At 37.6% G+C, this 13,574-nt stretch overlaps 1 protein-coding gene across 12 annotated transcripts in view; it reads right to left on the bottom strand.

Annotated features, from left to right (window-relative positions):
• The window catches only part of LOC127811283 (probable serine/threonine-protein kinase SIS8), a 105,566-nt gene that overhangs the window by 7,533 nt on the left and 84,459 nt on the right, over positions 1-13,574 (bottom strand). For all 12 annotated transcript variants that reach the window (XM_052351008.1, XM_052350998.1, XM_052351003.1 and 9 more), the window contains 4 exons: positions 12,995-13,295; positions 10,237-10,360; positions 10,102-10,121; positions 8,957-9,113 (listed from right to left, as the gene is read on the bottom strand). In XM_052351008.1, coding sequence (XP_052206968.1) covers positions 8,957-9,113; positions 10,102-10,121; positions 10,237-10,360; positions 12,995-13,295 — 602 coding nt within the window. The remainder of the gene's footprint in view (positions 1-8,956; positions 9,114-10,101; positions 10,122-10,236; positions 10,361-12,994; positions 13,296-13,574) is intronic.

The raw sequence follows: 13,574 nt of genomic DNA, 5'->3' as shown, positions 1-13,574 counted from the left end.
TTCTCACACCACTCAAGAGGGATCTGGCATAAAATTTTTCCACATTGTTCTTTTAGAAGTCGATTAATATTATGAATGTCATGTCACCAACTCTAGCTTAGCTAGGACCAACAATCTAAAAATTGGCTTAGGCAGCTGCTGGTTGTCGTGATTATGGCCTAATTGGCCCCCTTAGGCGCCTGCCTGGCTAATCGGTACTGGGCGACACCTAGTCGGCCAAGGCGGCTGCCTAGCCGCATGAATCGCCTGGGCCACCTAATCCATTTTGTATAAATTGATTGTTAGGTCTTTTGTTTCCCCTTACCCCTTCTCTCTCTCATTGCTTTCCTCTTCTCTCTCTCGCGCACTGCTGCCAACCGTCTCTTGCAGAGTCGCCGTCGCCGCCACTTTCCATTTTTGTCTTAGCCTCTCTTGTCGCACTCCGTCGCCGTCCCTTGTGGACGGTGGACTCGCAGCCATCGACCATCATTCCACTCTCTGGTTTCTGATTCTCTCTCTTGTCTTCCTCAGCCTTTGGTAAGCAATAAGCAAGCAGCAAGTGTTGCTACAATTGTTGCTGCTTGCTGTTGCTTTTGTTTTTGTTATTTAACTTATGTTAATATTTGTTAATGTGTGCTTTGTTTGAATATTTGTTAATGTTTTAAATATTTTAATATTTGCAAGCAGCAAGCATCAAGCGTTGCTACATCATTTGCTGCAGCTTGCTCTATCTGATTCTATTGCTTTGTTAATGTTTCATAAAGCCGTTAGTTAGTTGTGTTTGTTACATTATTGTTGTTGCAGCAACTGCTTCTTCTTGTTGGTTTTGTTTGTTAGCTAGTTGTTTATTTTAACTCAATGTCAATTTACTCAGGAAAAAAAAGAAGAAAAAAGGAAGTCATGTTGGATGGGATTAGGAGTACAGGAGCATCGTCTGATGCCGCCTCAGTTCTTAAAAGAAAGTCAAATGATGTCGGATGGAAGTATGGAATTTTAATTGATTCGAAGAATATGGATAAAGTTAAATGCAAGTTGTGTGATAAAGTTATGTCTGGAGGAGTTTATAGAGTAAAAGAACACATCGGCCACATTTGCGGAAATGTTTCTGCATGGCCAAAATCTTCTCGGATGATAAAGCCAAATGCAAGAATGTTATTGCTAAGGCAAAGCATAAGCAAAAGAATAAGAAGAAAGAGGAAGATTCGATGAGATCCTCTGTTAATATTTCTGAAAAGGGGGCATGATGAAGATGAATTGCAAGAGTTAGGGAGCAAAAAAGCGCCTTGTACTCTTGGCCCTATGGATAAGTTTGCAAGCTCCATCAGTCCTGAAATTTGTTTTGAGTGCTAGAATGATGCAAATGCAACAAAATATTAGTGAAGCACTATTTAAAGAGAGAACACAGACTGTTCGTGGATATTGTGCTAGATGGGTGTACGAAGCTATTGATAATGATAGCTTCAAATTGTTTGTTGAGGCGGTTGGTCAATTTGGGCCAGGTTTCAAACCTCTCAGTCAATACCAATTGAGGAAACCATTATTAAAGGAAAAAGTTGATAGAATGAAAGAGTTACTGAAGAAGCATGAAGAAGAGTGGGCACAAAATGGGTGCTCCATTATGACAGATGTTTGGATCGACAGAAAAAGGAAGAGCATCATGAACCTATGTGTTAATTCTAGCATGGGTACTGCTTTTCTTTCTTCAAAAGAATCATCTGATGAAGCACATACAAGTGAACTCATCTTTGAGTGTGTGAACAAGTGTATTGAGCAAGTTGGGCCACAAAATGTCGTCCAAGTAGTAATTAACAATGCTGCCAACAATCTGGGAGCGTCAAAATTATTGAAGCTGAAGAGGCCAAATATCTTTTGGACATCATGTGCTACTCACACCATCAATTTGATGCTTGAAAGTATTAGAAAAATGCCGAAGTATAAGAAAGTCATTGATCAGGCCAAGAGTTTGACAATTTTCATTTATGCACACCATAAGACCTTGTCCTTAATGAGGTCATTTACAAAGAAGAGGGATATAGTGGGACCAGGAGTCACTAGATTTGCTTCTTCTTTCCTTACTCTGCAGAGTTTGACAGAGAAAAAGGCCTAATTGAGGACAATGTTTACCAGCTCTAAATGGGAGGAGTGTAAATGATCAAAGATTGTTAAAGGGAAAGCAACCTATGCTACTGTGATGAGCATTGATTTCTAGAATGGTGTAACTTTAGGCCTTAAGGTTTTTGCACCTTTGGTGAAGGTGTTTCGAATTATTAATGCAGATAGAAAGCCTTCTATGGACTTTTTATATGGAGAGATTAAGCAAGCAAAGGAAGATATTAAAGAGGTCTCTAAATAATCTTGAGAAGAACTATCAGCCTGTTATAGAGATTATTAAAGCAAGGGTGAAAGATAGGCTAGATAGTCCATTGCATTTTGTGGCTTACCTTTTGAATCCCTACTCCCTTTTCAAGAATAAGAATATACGTCTTGATAATGAAGTGATGGATCGGCTTTTTAATTGTGTGTAGATGTTTTATCATGATGATGATTATTTTGAATTGCAAGATCATGTTATAAATGTTGAGTTGCCAAAGTATACTCGTAAAGAGGGAGCTTTTGGAAAAGTGTAGGCAACTCAAGGATGTGTAAAAAATAATGACAATTATAATCTAGATATAAAATTCCTTTAATCCTTTTCTTAGTTCCTATTGTGTATTAGTGTATAAATTTATTAACTTTATACTTGTTAACTTATGTAGTTACATGGTGGATGACTTATGGAAATCAAACTCCAAACTTGCAATGAATGGCAACAAGGATCCTCTCGTTAACTAATAGTTCATCCAATTGTGAAAGAAATTGGAGCACTTTTGAAGGGATTAGTGTATATTTTAAAACATTTTTAATATTTTAATTTCATTATCCTTATGAAAGTATGAACTATATTTTTTAATATCAATTAGTTATCTATCATTTAAATTGATATTATTTTTATTTTATTTATGTAGATACATACGAAGAAAAGAAATAGACTGGATGTGCATCGATTGAACAATCTTGTCTATGTCTAATTTAATGCGAAACTTATGAACAAACAAAAAAGGGAGAAGGAAAGAATGTTGATGTGCTACTTGCTAGTGATGCCAGTAATGCACAAGGATGGATTGTTGATGGAGGAGATGATGAAGAAGTTGACTCTAGTATGGGGCTCACTTGGAAAGTGGTTGATGAAGCATCCAGAGCAGACGAGATGCTTCAACCTTGAAGCAGTTCTAGGATGAGAGAGCTTCATGAAGATAATTTTCAATTAGAAGAAGAAGATGAGCAAGAATCAATGAAATTGATTTTGAGTCCGGTGAAGATCGTGTGCTGGAAGAAAATGGAGAGGAAAGAGTTCAATTAGGTGTTATTAGTTGGATTCTTCAGATATGGTATATATTGCATTATTGTTGCTTTTGCCTTCTTAAACTCAGAACTGATCTACAACAATTTGTTTTCTCAAGCTTAATTCTATTATTTCACTTATCGTTCCAACTTTGATTTACTTAAAAATAACATTAAATTACATCAAAATGTTAAAAAAAAAAAAAAAATAGTTTTCCTAGGCCCCGTCTAGGCGCTAGGCCCCAATCGAGGGCTCGACTAGCACCTAGCGTATTTTAGAACATTGGTTAGCACAAAGTGAAATAGATGATAATGATGATGATGCTCAATGATCCCATTCCAGACTGCCTTAGATTGAACGGAAGAACCTAAAGGGAGATCAAGATAATTAGAAGGGAGACCACCACTTTACAACCTAAGGAAGCCGCTATATCCTCAATGTCCAGAACTTCCACTATCACTAGAATCTCACTCTCAGCAGAGTTGACCTTCAAGCCTGAGACGGCTTTAGAGGCTCTCCTAATTCGTCTAATGAAATACAACACATTACAAAAAAGAGTGAAGTTCCACAACAATTTTTAATGTCTTCCACAAACAAGTCCTTACCTATGAGTTAAAAATAATCCAGAACAGAGGTGGCAGTACCCATGTAACTCTGAATAAAGCTATTATAATTGCAAGCCATTGAACAACATAAAAATAGGGGTGATTCATTAACTTCCCATTCTCCTAGCACATATTAAAAAAGCAATCAGCTATCTCATGCCTGCCCTACCTCAAGTTATCTAAAATGTGTATTGATCCATGTGATAATGCCCACCCAAAGAAAGGTGACGTGGAACATCCAGCCCAAAACAGTCCGAAAGAAGCCAGATGAGCCTTTCGATTTCCCATTGTAATTAGGATGCCTTTCAGTTTTCCTACTGCAATTAGGATTTCCTATTGCAGTTAGAATTTCAGTTTTAGCTTTCTACTTCAATTAGAATTTCTGTTTTCTACTTTAGTTATGATTTGACTTTGTTTTAATCTTCCTGATTCAGCTAGGAATTCCACTTCCTGATGAATTAAAGTTTAGGGTAGCCTATAAATATTTTTGTTCCTAAGTATTAGAAAGCAGCTTTAGAATAATATCAGATTTCTTCTCTTAAATTCGATTTCATCTTCAATTTCAACGTGAAACTGGTTTAAATCACTTCCTACGTTGCGTCAGTTGGTACCAGAGCAAGCAAGCTCACCCAGTCTGATGGCCAGTGATGACAACGTTTGTGGCGGCGATTCCCTTGGTGGTGATTGGGGAACTGAGGCCTCAGATCCTGAGGAGGCATTGAGGGCCATGGAGAATAGGATGGATCTCCAATTCCAGCGCCTAGAGTGGTGTTTTGAAGAGATGGCAGATTGCCAAGACACCTTAGCCCTAAGTGCCAATAGAGATCAAGAAAATGAGGTGCTACCTACAGGAGATGAAGTTGCTCATGCGTGTGGTAGTCATTTCGGCAGAAATGGTCCTGCAAATCAATGAAGGCAGCCTGCCTATGATGATGATATAGAAGATGAAGACCTGGAGGAACCTGTGAGAAACTATTGCAGGAATAATCAGTATAATAAAGGTCACCGGAGAAACGCTTACGAGGACAGAGATGAGTTCAAGTTGAAGGTAGGCATTCCATACTTCAGTGGTAACCTAAATATCGAAGAATTCCTAGACTGGATTGCTGAAATTGACAGGTTCTTTGAATATATGGAAATACCTGAAGATAGGAGAGTAAAGCTGGTGGCGTGTTGATTAAAAGGGGGTGCTTTCGCCTGGTGGAATAGAGAGCAGACCCAAAGGGAAAGAGAGGGTAGACCTCCAATTCGAACCTGGTTCTGAATGAAGCAACTACTAGAAAGAGATTTTCTTCCTCCTGATTATGATCAGATTTTATTTCAGCAATATCAAAGATGTCAACAGGGACAGCGGACTGTCCATGAATATACTGCTGAATTTATGAGGCTGTCAGAGTGGAATGACTTAAGAGAAAGTAAGGGACAGCAAGTGGCTAAGTACCTGGACGGTTTGAAGGCAACCATGAAAGACTGTATAGGGGTACAAGTGGGGCGAACTATAGCTGAAGCCAAGAATATAGTGTTGAAGGCAGAGTTGATGTTGCAGGAAAAGGCGCGGACTGATTATTCACGTAAGATGTATGCTGATCCATACAAAGCAATAGCTGGCAAAGACAGTAAAACATAGTCCCAAGGAAATCAAGTCCGTGCTGACCGATATAGGAGGATAAGTCTGCAGGTAAGCAGAAGGTCACAGAAGCGAAGGAGGCACAAAAAAGGTTTAACCCCTATGCAAGACCTACCTCAAGAAAGTGTATTAGGTGTAACCAACCAAGACATCGATCGAATGAATGTCCTCAAAGGAAGGCAGTCCATGTAGTTGAACATAGAGAAGAGCAAGATGTTGCTGAGATATGCTGCTCCAATGGAGAGGATATTGAATACGAAGACAACTGTGATGATACTGTTTTCAGCTATGTGGTCCAACAAACAATGTTGGCACCAAAGACAAAAGATCCTAGCAAGCGTCATCAACTGTTCCAAACTAGGTGTACCATCAAAGATCGGGTATTTGATGTTATAATTGATAGTAGCAGAGAGGAGAACATTATAGGGAGATAGACGATGGAGAGCTCGCGACTACTAGTTGAGAAACATCTCGCTCCTTATACTATTGAGTAGATTAAAGTTGCAAAGAAGGTCCACATGACAGAACACTGTAAGGTACCCTTTTCCATAGGCAAATATTGTGATGAGATTTATTGTGATATTGTGGATATGGATGCTTGTCATATTTTGTTGGGTAGACCTTGGCAGTATGATGCAAATGCTCAACATTCTGGGAGGAATAATGTGCATAGGTTCAAGAAGGGAGGAGTAAAATATACTTTGCTACCACTTCGTCCTAAAACTTCTAAAGTGGAGGGGCGAACCTTCCTTACCATCGCCCAATTCGAGCAAGAGAAGGAGGAAGCAATTAAAGAGTCCAAGGTGGTACATATAGCAATTGTGAAACAAGTTTTGTTGAATGGAACAGGGCAGGAACTAGGTGAGTATCCCAAACTGATGAAAACATTGTTGGAAGAGTTTAGAGAAGTAATGCTAGATTACCTACTCGACGGAGTACCACTAATGCAAGATATTCAACATCACATTGATTTGATTCCTGGCACTAGTTTACCAAACCTACCCTACCCCACTACTGAATGAGTCCAAAAGAGAGAGATTTTCAAGAGGAAAGTGGAAGGGTTGTTGAGAAAGGGCCAAATTCAAGAGAGCATGAGTCCTTGTGCAGTTCCAGCATTGTTGACTATGAAGAAAGATGGTAGTTGGAGGATGTGTATAGATAATTGAGTAAATAACGAGATAACAGTTGAGTACAAATTCCCAATTCCGAGACTAGATGACATGTTGGACAGATTGCATGGTGCTAAGTGGTTTTCAAAATTAGACTTGAGAAGTAAATACCATCAAATTCGAATTAAACCGGGAGATGAGTGGAAAACGACCTTCAAGACTAAGGAGGGGTTGTATGAGTGGTTGGTGATGCCATTCAGGTTGACTAACGCCCCAAGCACATTCATGAGATTGATGAACCATGTACTAAAACCTTTTATTGGAAAATTTGTGATTGTATATTTTGATGATATCCTAATTTATAGTCGATTCGAGGAAGAGCACCTTTCGCACTCGAGGGAAGTACTAACAATCTTGCAAGAGAATAAGCTGTATGTGAACCTAAAGAAGTGCAGTTTCATGACAGATAAACTCTTGTTCTTGGGATTTATTGTTAGTGATGAGGGGATACAAGTAGATGTAGAAAAGACCTAAGCCATTAGAGAGTGGCCAACCCTGAAAACTATCAATGAGGTGTGGTTTCCAGGGATTGGAAACTTTCTACAGGCATTTTATACGCAACTTTAGTAGTATCACCACACCCATAACCAAGTGTTTGAAGAAGGTGAAATTCCATTGTGGAGAGGAAGCTGACACTAGTTTTGCTGTGTACTGTCCCAATATTGGCGCTGCTAGATTTTGACAAGATGTTTGAAATGGAATGTGATGCCAGTGGAGTAAGGATAGGGGCAATCATGTCCCAAGAGAAGAGGCCCATAGCATACTTTAGTGGGAAATTGAGTGAAGCAAGGCGGAAGTGGAGCAGATATGACAAGGAATTCTATTTTTTCGTCCAAGCTTTCAAATCGTGGGAGCATAATCTAGTTGGGCGAGAATTTGTTCTGTACTCAGATCAGCAACCTTTGATGTACTTGAATAGCCAAAAGAGAATCAACAATGATATGCATGCCAGGTAGTCTCAATTTTTGCAAAAATACACTTTTAAACTGAAGCACAAGTTAGAAGTGTAGAATAAAGTGACGAATGCTTTAAGTAGACAAGCAGTCTTATTACTAACAATGAGGATAGAAGTTGTGGGTTTTGAACTACAGAAGTGGGGGAGCTAACAACCTATAAATAGGGATGCAAATAGAGTAGAAGGCAGGAAATATTTGGGTGAATATTAAGGGAGAGCATGGACCTCTCGAATGTCCATTTTTCTTTCATTCTGTTAATTTTCCAGCCGTGTAATTCCCTTTTATTCTCAGTAATTAAAGCTAGACTATTATCAATAGTCTATCAGATTGATGAGAGGGAAATGGTTGAATTCAAAACATCTCCAACCAACAGACTTCAATAGCTTTATATAGCTACTCTATAGAAAATAACAAACGACCAAAAAAAAACAACCAGCGGAAAATACAAGTAAAATGTAAAATAGGCTAATTACTATTTTAGCCAAAAAAACCCTTGGGTCCTAACAAGGTGGTGCTCCCATTCTCCAAATAGCCTTCCAAGGAAACCCTCTCCCCACTCCAACACTAAGTGCCTCATAGAGAGACAAAATTAAAGTCCATTCCCCTTGATGGGCACCATGCCCAGCAATCTTCACCTGCTTTATAATGGGCTAACATAAACTAAGACAACAAATACAAACATGGAGTTAATTTCCTAATCTTGGAAATTATGCCTAAACAGTGGTGACCAAAACAATGTCCCCCAAGGAGAAATAATCCTTTCTCGAAACCTCTCCAACCCTTAGCTGATTCAAAAAGGTCTGAAAAACTTGTGCCGCATCAACTATCAAACAAAAATTTAACTCTAGAACCATCCTTTAAAATAAAATATAACTACAGAAATATTACTTGTAAATGTAAAAATTCTCTTTCATCTTGGGGGAGCCTAGACAAAGGAGTTCCATATCAAGTAGGCAACTGCCAAAAAGTATGTTCAGAACATAAGATAACAGTTAATGTAACTAAAGATTAAAAAGTTCCATTTCCTTAACAAATAAAAAGAAGATGCAAAGACAGAACATAGCCGATTAAGACAAAAAAAAAGTTAGAAAAAAAAAAAGCCAATACATGAACATTGATAATAGCACAACTAACCAAATTTTAAGCTTCCAGTAGACAAAGTTGATCTGAATAGAAAATAAACATGAAGCACTCAATTACACGAGGATTTCCATGAATTACACAAAGGGAAAATGCACCTGCAGATGTCTCGCAGCATTTTCAGTCTCCTACGCCAGCTGAGTTTTTTTTTCTGCCCACTCAGATGGATCAAATAGTATAAGGATCCCATCTCCATGTATTCAGTAACCATTGACAAATGTGGTGGTTTTGTGCAAGCACCCAGAAATAAGATGACTGCCAAAGAAGAAGCACCAGTTGCTCAAAAACAAGTTCTTTTTATTTTCTCATTATTATTTTATAAGTCCATTATAGGCATATAATTATATTGTTGCATAATGGGCACATGGTGTCCTTGTACATGGCTGAATGTGTTAGCCTAGGGCTGGGACACAGACAGACCATCATACATAACCCATTTTGTTACTGCAAATACCATAGTAACTTTGGCACCTGCAAATGTTAGTTCTGTTCATCAAGGTAGCAGCCTGGCTAGAATATAGAGATATAGGCTAAAGTTTAGCCCTTGGAGGTATAGCAGTGTATATACCAGATATATTTAAGTAAGATAAACAGGGAATTCTGGGGTTGTGCAGAATGATGCCTTAAGTCAGAGGTTTTCCCTAACATGTTACTTGAGTAAGAACTTAGGTGTCAGGGAGGCAAAGTGGCCAACTTGACTGGGAGAGGCAGTTCTCATTTCAATCCTACTAGGAATGAATATCTAAAGGATAAGAACTATACCCGTAAGAGTTCAAAAATTGTTCAGATTCAGTTTATCCTTATTGTCAGTAGAAACCAAACCCTAGGAGAAACTAATGGTTGTGCTCTATGTATTTGAGGGTTCTAACCCTAGGAGGGCCATGATAATTCAACATACACAGAATTGCGAAGCCCATAATATGCCTTTTCTCCTATCTAGTGTTGTTGCTTTGTTGTTGATCCCCTTTCCACATACCTACAGAATATAATTACTAAATACTCACACCAGCAATCTAAAATTCTCAGATTGATATCCTGAAATAAAAAGAGCAGAAATCCCAACAGCAACTTCAGTATACAGAAATTTGTTCCTTAAAATTCTTCTATTTCTATGTTCAGCATAATTTATTTCCCAGAGCAACTCATATAGGGTTTCCTACATTTCCATCAAATGCAGAATCTTTTGAAGAACATATCACATATTAAAGGTATAATATGACAAGAAGGTGGTGAAGAAAAGTACCATTTGGGTGACGGAGGCGGCTGGATGGAAAAAAATAATAATGAAACAAAAACAGAAAAGCTTAGTTAGAAAGGATACCGATACTTGTTTACATATAAAAAAGAATCATGTTAAGAGGATAAGGAACAAATATACCTGAGGATGGATATTTCATTGCAAAAGTCCTGCATATTTTCAGCAGTCAGATCTTGCTCCAAGAAAACCTTGATCGCTACATCTGTTCCATTCCAAATGCCACGGAAAACCTCTCCAAAGAACCCTGCACATTAAAAAGAAAGAAACATAAATACATATTTAACTAAACTGGCAGACAGGCATCATCTAAGTCAAAAAGTAAAGTGAAAATATGATATAGAACTAAAATAACCATCAGTCTTCAACATTACACACCATGCATCAGATAGAAATGCCAAATTGACAACATTTAGAGTTAAAAGATAGCACCACGGTCATGCCCAGATGGTTTTTTGAACCTTTGAAATCAAAAAAGAAAAAAATAATAACAAGGAATACGATCTTGCAGTTATCATTGCCCACTAAAAAGCCTTCCAGCAAAAAGCATAAGACTTATCCCAACAAGGGATCTCACATTTAATCAAACTGAAGACACTATTTTAATGGCTTCTCAAGGAACTCTATAATTCGCATCCTGCCCAATTTGTGAAAGACTTTAGGCTTTCGTTCTCTTGATAATAACACTGGTCACACTCTCGGCAGCTTTATCATTGGTTAATAATAACTGTTTCTCATTGCTATATTACTCAATCCTGAATCCAACTCACAAAACAGTTTATATGAGAATCCTATTTATGGACAGGAATAGCAAAAGAACCGGGGAAGCTGGGTTCAGTTCCCATCCTGCCACTCACCTGATGGAACATGCCTCATGGTGTTAATCTGGATAAGTGAAATCCCATTGAAGCAGGGAGAGGATGGAATAGGCAACCCCAGGCTCAACATCTATTATCCATTATAGAAAACTGTAATACATATAGAAATTACTAATAAAGATCTTTAGTTTATTCACTTTGTATTTTGTTGTATATAGGCTCCACTTATGAGATATTTGAGTCTATCCATGGAAGAATATGGCAGTGGGTATCCAAGGAAGCTGACAACTGAAGAAATGAAAGACAATGCGTCAAGGTGTAAGAGCTTAGAATCCAGTTGCCTATAAAGTTAGGGAAAAAATAGGAGGAAAATGGTAGCTCAACAATTGTTGAAATTAATATAAGCTTTTTGATCTAGTTACCTTCTGCAATCATGTCATTGATAGGCTTAGTCCCAAAGGATTTGTGCAACACAGTGAATTGCAAATAACATCTACAATGTGAAGTGGGGCAAGGGGGATAAGAAGTCAAGCAGCATGAACCAAGAATAGGAAGCAGGATCACTAGTTGGGTTGATGTGCAGTGGGGGCTCTAACATATTTTTTTTTAAAATAAGTGAGCGCATGTTATTAAGGAAATCAAGAGAGAAATACAGCTATCTTTAGAAAAACATCAGCCCCACCCACCAATGACCCAGTAAAAGAGAGATCCATAAAAACCCACTGCCCCAGCATGATTGCTAATTTTCATCACTATTTGCAAATCAAAAGAGACGTCTGGTTTTTTAAAAATCCAAATCATTGAAGCAACACAAATAACAGATATCTATTAATACTAATCTAATCCAGGTAAAAGAGCCAAAGGGGGTACATCCATGTTGGCCACACAACCACTACCTGGTACATGATTATCTCCTAGGTACATATAAGCTTTCATCCAATTGTCCAAAAACTTACAGAGGTAGTACAGACTGTTAGAAATTATCTGAAGTAGGTGTGTGAGTTAAATTTAAATACTCTAGTTTAATTCAATGAGTTGGAAACCCAATAGGCATGGCCACCCAAGAGACACATTAACTAGGAACTACAAAAATTCATAAATCAGGAACTAAAAAAGATTTGCCTTCAAATACTAAAATATTCCTAATGAAAATAAATAACAAATACTATTATATATTGGGCATCTAGATCTGAGGTTCAAAAGCACTTGGTTTCAATTGGTTAGTGCAAAACTGTAAGGGAACAAGATTGAATCCGAGCTAAGTGAATCCCGAAGGTAGAGTGGCTTGATCCCTTGCACAGTGGGAGGCCCTAACAATCTTCAAGAAGCATCATTGCGCCTCTTAGCAAGAGATTTGACATTTGATTCACTAGTTTTAGTTCTGGTATTTTCTAACTGTTGCAGTTTCATTTGTGGTTGTTTTTTCAAACATGGACATAAACATGGAATATCGTATTATTGTATATTTCAATATAATGCACACGCTATTTAAGATAAAGGACATTTTAATGAATTGATAAAATATTAAATACCAATAACAAAGTAAATTGGAAAATGAATCCTAAAAATGACGTTTACCTAATTGTTGTTATTAATACTTCCATTGTACTCTATTACAATTTTTTTCCTCGAACACATTGCTTTCTTATATCAGGAAACAACTGTGTTATTCTTCCAATTTTTAATTCACTGATGAAACAATTAAATTAAAAATAAGCCAGACGAGCCTTAGATAAGAAAACCATGTCATTCACTTAGTGAACATGAGTAACTCCCAAAGGTACTCTCACCCACTTATGAACCTTAGATTTTATAGATAACCTTCTACATCCGAGAGCAATATCCTGGAGAAATGAGCCATTAGAGTGAAAAAAAAAAAAGGAGGAACTATTCATCTCGGTCCCAAACTAATCCTTACCAAAGTTACTATGTCAATTATATGCTGTGATGGTAACTCTATATTCAATAGCTATGCATTAGGTCATGTACTGAATCAATAAACCTGTAAAGGAACTCCCAAGTCAAATATATGACATTGGAAATTTATTAAAATTCATGCTCACCAATCCCAACACGAGTTCCAACAGTCAGTTCTCTGTAATCAATATTCCATTCCTGAAATGGCAATAGAGGTTTATTTTGGAACAGGGGCAATTCCAGTACTTTGTTCCAAGTTGAGACTGCTTCATCACTTTGCTGGTAGTCTGAACTCCCACCTATTTCAGAAGTCTGACTACTAAATTCATGTGGGGACGAAGGTAATGATATTGCTTTTTGAGAGCCCATCTGCTCCCTCGGATGAGCATATAAAGAAGACCTTCCACCCGATATTTCATCACCATCATGATGCTCAAAATCAGAGACCTGAAGTGGTGCACCAGGATATTAAACACAAAAAAAGTCCATGATATAAAGATCATTAGAAAAATCCAAACTGGAAGAAAATTTTAAAGTTCAAATTGCTTCACGTATGCTTTATGTCAGGTTGAACTCAATGTAAGCTTACTAAAAATAAAAATAATAAAAACTAGCCCAGATGCTTACCAACCACAATCAGATTAATGTAAGTACAAAGAACAATATGAAATCAGCAAAAGAAGACATGAATGCATTACTAAAAGATAATGAACAAAGTCAAAGAAA

The sequence above is a fragment of the Diospyros lotus genome, chromosome 10, assembly GCF_014633365.1.
Source record: "Diospyros lotus cultivar Yz01 chromosome 10, ASM1463336v1, whole genome shotgun sequence".
Taxonomy (NCBI): Eukaryota; Viridiplantae; Streptophyta; class Magnoliopsida; order Ericales; family Ebenaceae; genus Diospyros; species Diospyros lotus.
This window is presented reverse-complemented; position numbering and strand designations above follow the sequence as displayed.